Here is a 9677-nt window from a genome sequence, read left to right on the forward strand (position 1 = left end):
TATAATTAAAAACTGAAAATGAATCGGGGTGAGGGTTCAGAAGATGAAATTGAAAGTAGGAGTATTTCTCCACTTAGTGGAAGTTCAAGAGTTAGCACACCTGAGATACTTTTACCATCACAGGTCAGATTTCAGGGGGATAGTCTTTACCAGACATCTCAGTTCAATGAAATTAAAATACAAGTTGACAAAATGACCAGTCAGGTGAATGTTAATACCAAAAACATACAAATGTTTAAACAGATATTGGAAATCTTGACAATAAGATGGAATACCAGATGACACATATTGATAATAGACACTACAAACCAGTAAAAGTCTGAAATGGCCTATATCTGTACTCGACTGTACTGATTTTTACTCGACCAGTCTGAATTGGTCTGAAATTTACTTAATAATACTCGACTGTAGTCTGAACCATACTTAACAGTCTGAACTTGTACTTGACCCTTACTGGACCAGTACTTAACCATTGTATACGTGTCTGAACCATGCTCGACCTAGTCTGAACCATGCTCGACTTAGTCTGAACCATACTCGACCTAGTCTGAACCATACTCGACATAGTCTGAACCATACTCGACCAAGTCTTAACCAACCTAGACCTATTTTTTGTATCTATCTATTGTATTTCATCAATTTAGGAACTGTTTTTAACAACAGCTATTTCCCCTGGCTAGAAATTTGAACAACAATTTGAAATTAAAAATGTATTCAATATAGCATTGAAACCAAAATTTCACAATAAACATAATATAACTTCGTCACCATATTCATCAACACTTATATACATACATATATATCACCTTTAAAATTAAAATAAAACAAGCTGATCAAATAATCTCAAAACTGAATTGTGACTAATATTTTCAATGTTATTCAAATTTTTTTGAATGTTTCAGATATATTTTATGGTTACTGGACAATTTTCACCATTTACTTAAGCCTTGTATAGATTTATGGTGTCACTTGAGTTTGGTTAATAATGCAGTGAACATTTTTTTTTATTAAAATATATATAAAATAGCATATAAAGCAACTTAATAAATTTTAAAAATGACACCTTTGTTTTGTTAAACCAAGAATTTAATATAATCATGATAATAGAACTTCCATAGTAATCCTGTGATAAACTTTTAAAAAAGGAAATGTGTTCCAAAGTTACAGTAAAAATTTATTTCAATTAAATTTAAATAATTTTTGTCAAAATTAAAGACATGGCATACAAGAAGCACTTTAATAAGGTTTAATTACCTCAGTACATGTGTGTTTTACAGGTAAAAAGAAAGCCCTATTTTTCTTAAACTCGTGTATTACTTATCAAGTGAATTCAAAAGGCCTTGCGATTTAAGTTTCACAGGATGTTGCAATTTTGAATGCATGTTATTTAGAATTTAATACTCTCTGACCAGGTGTGATCTTTTTCATTAGTTTGCCCCAAGCAGGAGGTATTACTTTATACTTCACCACTAATCAGAAGAACAATTTTATTAATTTCTTTAATTTTTATCCCTTTTTGATATATATTGTATATAATACAATGTATATCCCAAATTATAACAATAGATATATTTCTAAAATAAGGTTAAACAATTTCAGTGATTTTGTTGGCTGTTGTTACCTCATTAAAAAGATAACTATTGTACATTTTTTGTATGTAACCATGAAACCTATGTAGTTTTTATTTAGGAATTTAGGAAAATTAATTAAAAAAAAAACACATGCCAAAAAAGAAGCACCTAAAATATTTCAAGAACTTTCTCTTATATCATGTATATATTCAAACAATTGTCAACAAATTATTTGTGACTTTTTGTCCTATCAAATTTGTGACTTTATGTCTTGTGACTTTTTGTCCTGTGACTTTCTGTCCGTTTGCCAGGTTTAATTACCCTCAGTATAGGTGTGGTTTTTAGGTAAAAGAAAATCTTTTTTTAACAAAACTCTAAAACTTTAAAATTAATATAATTAAATTATTATATAAGATAATTTGATTTAACTATCTCTATTCGATAAATCTGAGAATCATGTGAGAATGTAAAAATCTGTTTTTATAATATATATCTTTATTTTATTGTGGCTGTTGTCATGCCAGTTAAAAAGAAATTTATTTTAACAGTCAAAATTTAGAAAAAGTAGAGGTTATTTGGTCCAGTATGGTTCAGACTAGTCGAGTATTGTTCAGACCTTTGGTCGAGTATGGTTTAGACTGAAAAAAATAGGTCGAGTACAGGTCGAGAATGGGTTAAGACTGTTTCAGACTGGTCGAGTAATAGTTCAGACTATTTTCAATGGCAAAGATAAGGGTCAAGTACAAATCAGTACAGTCGAGTATGGTTAAGACTTGGGTCGAGTAATGTCGAGTAAAATTCAGACCAATTCAGACTGGTCGAGTAAAAATCAGTACAGTCGAGTACAGATATAGGCCATTTCAGACTTTTACTGGTTTGTAGTGAGACTTCATAGTAATGAACAAAATATGAAAAGACAGCTTGAAAATCATGAAGGAACAATGAAGAGACATTAAGACAGCAATAATAACCTACTCAATAATATTGCAACTATTCTGACTAGAAGGTTCAGTACAGAGAGTGAACAAGAAAACTCTCCTAAATCACCTGTTAGAACCCATATAAATAGTCCAAGTGTAACAAATGGACAAACCTCTTTAACGATAATACCAGATGGTGGTAATTACAACACTGTAATCTCCCAACCAAATTTACCAAGAATTAGTAACTTATATGGCCCTAAAACAGTCCAGCAGTACAACCTACCAGTACAAGTAACACTAGTGCCTTTGTACCTATTACAATAGCTATACAAGTACCACACACTGTGAGCAAACCAGTTGCCTCGTACAACCCTCACCAGAGTAACTCAAATGTCAATATACCAAACCATTCACATACTGTGGATTCATTTATTTTCGTGGGTACCAATTTTCGTGGATTAAGGAAAACTTACATGTTCGTGGATATTTAATTTCGTGGTTTTTGACAATGTTTGCATACAAGCCTATAGTAAATTTGCCATTCGTTGAACTTTTAATTTCGTGGTTAACATATAAACACAAAATCCACGAAAATTGGTATCCAACGAATAATAATGAATCCACAGTATGATGGCAAGTCAGACTGGATTGATTATAGGGTTCATTTCGACACTGTTTCAAAACTTAACAACTGGCCTGATGAAATAAAAGTATTAAAACTTATTTCTTGCATGCAAGGGGCTGCTTTAGCCACAGTAGGACATATAGATACTAATAACCCACCAAGTTACAATAAACTAATGCAAACTCTAAATAAGAGGTTCTCCCCTCCTAACCAGTCTGAAATGTATATGACCCAAATTGATGCTAGAATTAGGAAAAGAGGCGAGTCCTTACCAGAATTAGCCCAAGATATTAAAAGACTTGTACGCCTGGCTAATCCAACAGCCCCACTAGATGTTCAAGATAACCTAGCATACAGAACATTCCGAAATGCACTTAATGACCAAGAGCTTGATAGGCAATTGTCCAGACCAGCACTGATACCATTGATGAGGCACTTCACCTTGCCCTCAAATTTGAGGCCTATCATTTAAGCAGAAGGAGGCCCTCCCTAAGATATCAGACCAATGAACAAAATACCAAAACCTCATTTACCAGGGAAAAAGATGACCAATCTAACCTTTGTTATTACTGCCATAAACCTGGCCATATTGCCCAAAAGTGGAGAAAAAGGCTTTTTGATCAGTAAAATGTTCTAAATGATGTACAAAACCTAAATAAACAACCAAGGCAACAACTTGGGGACCAGGAAAACTAATTGGAGCTAAAAGTAAGGGTCAACTTTCAGCTGTAGGGAAAGAAAATAACCCTAGACCCATCTTATTTCAACTTAAACAAGATAGTAATGAAGGAATATTTATCACTTCATCTATTCATAATCAAAATGTTAATTGTTTAATGGATACTGGTTCCTCAATGAGTGTCTTAAACACTTCTATATATAATAATTTTTCACAAAAAGTAAAAGTACGTTTGAGGCCATATAAGTGCAACTTACGAATGGCAAATGGCAGTTATGTGGTACCATTAGGTGTCCTGTCCATACCAATGAAATTAGGAAACCAGATTATTCAGCGAGAGATGATTATTGCAGATATTGAAATACCAGCTGTTCTTGGCTATGACTTTATGGTGAAAAATAAATGTGTAATTGATATTGCCAAATGTACCTTAACATTAAACAATCAGACCATTGCTTGCGAATTAGAGAGTCAATTACCTAGTTTATTCAGAATTACAATTTGTCAGAAGGTCACCATACCTCCTCGTAGTGAAATGATGGTTAAAGCCAACATTAATGAGGGAGCAACTGGCAAGGCAAACCTAGTTATTGATTCGACAGCTGAGTTATTATAAAATAGGGCATTCTTCTGGCCAAAGCTTTATACAGGGGGGAACAAAATGAGCTACCTTTAAGGGTGATAAACCTGTCAGATAGTCCACAAACATTAACCAAAAACAGTTGGGCAGCCCATGATGAGCTGGTACCAGATCAGACCATTATGAATGATACCACCAATGATGAATCTGAGGGAATACCACAATTTAAGGAGATTTTTGATAGGTGTAAGAATCTTTTGACACCTGAACAAACCGGTACTCTGAGAGATCTTCTTCACAAAAACCAAAATGCTGTCTCCATGTCCAAGTATGATATAGGTCTTACTGATATTGTTCAGCTTAAAATAAATACCAATGGGGCCCCTCCTGTGAAACAAGCACCTAGACGACTACCCATCGCTCAAAGGAAGGAGGTTGAGGTCGAAATTAATAAAATGTTGGATAACGATATTATACGACCAAGTCAGTCACCTTACAGCAGTCCTCTTGTAATAATTAGGAAAGCAGACTCATCTATCAGAGTGTGTTGTGATTTTCGCAGAGTCAATTTAAATAGCGCAAAGGATTCCTATCCCTTGCAAGAAGAATAGACGATTCCCTCGATGCTTTAAGGGATAACTCATGGTTTAGTACTCTAGATTTGGTCAGCGGTTATTACCAAGTCGCCATGGACCCTCAAGATGCTCCGACAACTGCTTTTGTTACATCCCAGGGGCTATTTGAGTTCAAAAGAATGCCTTTTGGCCTGTGTAAAGCAGGGGCAACTTTTGAGAGACTGATGGAATATGTTTTGGCAGGACTCCAATGGGAGATCTGTATCGTTTACCTTGACGATATAATTGTATTTTCAAAATCTTTTGAGGAGCATGTTACCAGACTCCAGACTGTTTTTGATAGATTATATACTGCTGGCCTAAAAATAGCCCCCAAAAAGTGTTATCTTTTCCAGAAACAAGTTACCTTTTTATGACATGTCGTTAGCAGCGAAGATATTTCCCCTGACCCGTCAAAGGTTGATGCTGTAAAGGAATGGCCAACCCCTACCAATATAAAAGAAGTCAGAAGTTTCTTAGGTACCTGTTCCTACTACATGAAATTTATAAGAGATTTTTCTAAAATTGCTAGCCCTTTACATAGATTGACCCAGAAAAACGTTCTTTTTAAATGGACCTCTAAATGTGCTTAAGCATTTTTAATTTTAAAAGATGCTTTGACAACTAGCCCAATATTAATATATCCTACTCTAGATAAGGAATTTATACTGGATACAGATGCCAGCGGTACCGGAGGTGGAGCAGTTCTTTCCCAAATCGGTGATGATGGCAAAGAACATGTAGTTGCCTATTACAGTAAATCGTTTAGTAAACCTGGAAGGAATTATTGTGTGACTAGACGGGAGCTACTGGCTATTATAAATGCAATAAAACATTTTCACTGTTATTTATATGGTGTACATGTCTGTGTTAGAACCGACCATGGAGCATTGACATGGATTACAAATTTTAAGAATCCAGAGGGTCAATTAGCCAGGTGGTTAGAAATTTTGGGCACCTATAATTATACTATAAAATATAGAGCAGGACTTAAACATGGTAATGCTGATGGTTTATCTAGGAGACCATGCAGTACGTCATTGTACCCATTGTGAAAAACAGGAAAACCAAAAACAGGCTGATGAGAAATCCAATAGTCTTGAAATCATGGAAATAAGAGCTATAAGTGCTGATAACCAAGACCAAGTAGAGTCAAACCCTATTGCTACCAATTGGGTACAAGGGAAATCAAGAAATGAGCTGATGGAGTCTCAAATGCAAGACGATATCATAAAAATTGTTAGGCAATGGAAAGTTAATTCTGATGTTAAACCACAATGGCAGGAAATATCTCACCTTAGCAAAATACATAAGGCATATTGGGACCAATGGGACAAGCTAGTTGTTGTGGAGGGAATTTTGTATCGTAAATGGATAAATACCATTACCAATACACAAAGTTTACAGTATATTTTACCCCATACCTTTAGACGTGAAGTGTTAAAACTGCTACATGACGACCCTGTAACTAGACACATGGGTATTAAACGGACTAGTGCTCGTGTGCGTCATAGATTTTATTGGGTGGGCTACCAAACGTTTGTAGATAAATATTGTCAAAGGTACATAGAATGCCAAAAAACGTAAGGAACCATCAAAGGGTACCAGGGCGTCAATGAAAACCTATATTGTGGGAGAGACCATAGACAGAGTTGCAACTGATATATTAGGACCTATACCACAAACTCACAATGGCAATATATATTTGATGGTCATTACAGACTATTTTACTCGTTATGCCGAAGCATATCCAATACCAAATATATATGCTTCTACTGTGGCTAAAAGAATGGTGACCGAATTTATATGCCGTTACGGACTACCCACCCAAATCCATACGGATCAAGGTTCCCAGTTCACCTCAGATTTATTTTTACAGTTGTGTAAACTTTTACATATCGACAAAACCAGAAATAGCCCATTTCACCCCCAAAGTTCTTGTCTAGTTGAAAGATTAAATGGTACAATTGAAGATATGCTGAGCAAAAACCAAAGAGACTGGGATACATATGTTCCTTTATTAATGCTGGCTTATAGATCAGCCCCCATGAAATCTTAGGAGAATCCCAAAATAACATGAGGTTTGGTCGTGAAGTTCACGTGCCCATTGATTTAATTTTTTGGTGTTCACTCCCCTGATAGTAAACTATCGAGACCAGAATATATAGACCAATTGACCAGTCGTATGGACAAAGAGCATACTGTAGTCAGGGATAGATTGGTGCATGCAGCTGCTCGGCAGAAACGCAAATATGATCTCACCAGTAAAAATGATCAATATAAAGTGGGAGACGGAGTCATGTTAAGGGACTCAAAGAATATAAAGGACGAAGTCCTAAATTTCAGTTCAAATGGGAGGGACCCTTTACTGTAATAAAGCAAATTTCAGACATTTTATACCAAATTCAAGAAGGACCAAAGTCTAAGACAAACATTATTCATGTCAACCGACTTAAACCATGTAAAGGTTATTTAAAAAAGTGGTACTAACCTCTGGGAGAACCAGCCCTAAATACCAGGGGTCAGACAAAGGACAAGACTGATGAATAACGGACAGACCATAACGAATATTTATTTTTACTAACGTGTTATTACAGTGTTTAGCATAAACATGATGTTGTGTTTTTATATTTCAAAATGTGATGTCATAAAAAAAAATATGGCATATAGAATCTTGAATTATGTCTTTATGGACCAAAACAAAATATAAAGTCTGGTTGTATATATAATTTTATTTACAAATCTATTGTGTGCAAGTGTTGCCCTCTGCCTGATTAGTATAAGCAGGACGAGACCAATACCTGTCCATGATATTGCTCTAGTAATTGAATGCATATTGCATCTGGAAAATTTCTATAGGGTGCATGTATATATTATCGAGATATATAAACAGATGAATTCGAATGTATCTACACATGAAAGTGTATATATTAATTTCTATCACATGACCAGTGATATTATTTATGAGTACCATACCAATAATTAAAGTATTCGCAAATTATTCATGTTGAATACATGAATTAAAATTTTATTTGCAAAACTAAATTAAGTGAAGTGTATAAAATTCTTCTATTATCTTTGACTGTGTATTGTTATGTAATGTTATACATTACCAGTAGAGGTACATGTAGTTCATGTAGTTACCAATTATAATAAAAGTTGGACCATTGCGATGTTTTATTTTTAGGGAATGCAAGAAGCTGAGTGTTATTATGTATATATATATAACTACCTTTTATAACCTAATCAGACACCCTGTAGCTGCCTTATATATAACTCGTGTTAAATCATTGAATAATACGAAAAATGAATATGTCAGGACCATGTGACCAATGGATCACTACCTACAATAACCTATTATTCTTTACTTATGAGTTTTTCTTCCTCTTACTTTATAGACCATGGATAGACCAGTATGGAATCATCAATGTGAGGACTGTGGGAAAAGATTTTCCTACCACAACAAAGTTACATAAACATAGACGCCACAACCATGGGACTAAGATTCAGTGCCGGTACTGCCCCTGTACTTGTAGTTCTGATGTTAAATACAGACTCCGACAACATGAATCATCTAGACATGAATATCATCAGTTCTACCCAGGGGACACACCAAGACATACAGGCAGTGTCAGATCATCGGTGGAAAGAGTGGGAAATACTTTTCCTTCAAGAAGTCAAACTGTAATTACCCATTCCTCTACAATTACCAGTCAAATGCAGTCTGAGGCAACAATACAACAAATAACAGCACTTCTGGACGAACAAATGCCAGATTTTGCTGAGCTCCTCAATGAGCCAAGAACACCTTCACCAATGAAGAGGTTGAGGAATGAAATGACCACGCCTATACTGTCTCCATCACTTTTAGTACCATCTGACATCCTGTTTAGTAAATATTTAGAACCTGTATCACCAGAACCTTTCAAAGACCCAATGACGTATTCCCCATCAGACAGACAATTTATTTCACAACCAGAAACTCCAATACCATCAGACTGCACACATACCAATCCTCCATCATCACCAGAACCTCCAACACCTACAGACACACACCTTGATTTGACAAAGACCATTACACCAGTATATGCAGTGTCAACAAATGATGAACCTATAGATTTGTCCAAGAGAACATCAATCCCATTATTAACACCATCATCGATACCATTACCATCACCAGAACCACCACCAATACCATCACCACTACCATCACCAGTACCACCACCAGTACCATCACCAGTACCATCACCATTATCGTTACAATCACCTCCCCCACTATCAACTCCATTACCTGAAGCACCTTTAGACCTTACCGTCAATGTAGAGCAAGCCATAGAACCAGCAGAAATTGATTGCACCCGACCAGCCAATAAATGAAATAACTTAAAAGAAATTGAGGTTGACCATACCGATAAAATCTACAACGATTTATCTCTGGATCCAAGGCTGTTTTTCGCTGGGGCACCATCTTCATACCTAAAACACCCACTTGTCAAAACTCTACAAGAACAGATTAATCTCTGCAGAAGAACCCGTGCCTATTGGTTCCAGAGGAGGCTAATACCAATTGGTACCAGCCGTATAATGAAAGAAGAAAGATGTTACCTACCGGACGGGACAGTTCTGGAACTTAGAGACATATCGACTTCCAACACCACCGAGGAATATGTATAAATTAGAATAGA

At 35.5% G+C, this 9677-nt stretch overlaps 1 protein-coding gene across 1 annotated transcript; it reads left to right on the forward strand.

The window, feature by feature from the left end:
- The first annotated feature begins 8709 nt into the window (after nt 1–8709).
- On the forward strand, nt 8710–9369 carry LOC127715955 (uncharacterized). Its single transcript, XM_052222060.1, has one exon. It carries the CDS (start codon nt 8710–8712, stop codon nt 9367–9369), a length of 660 nt encoding a protein of 219 aa, XP_052078020.1.
- The last annotated feature ends 308 nt before the right edge of the window (nt 9370–9677 follow it).

This window comes from Mytilus californianus, unplaced genomic scaffold (genome assembly GCF_021869535.1).
Source record: "Mytilus californianus isolate M0D057914Y unplaced genomic scaffold, xbMytCali1.0.p SCAF_9, whole genome shotgun sequence".
NCBI lineage: Eukaryota > Metazoa > Mollusca > Bivalvia > Mytilida > Mytilidae > Mytilus > Mytilus californianus.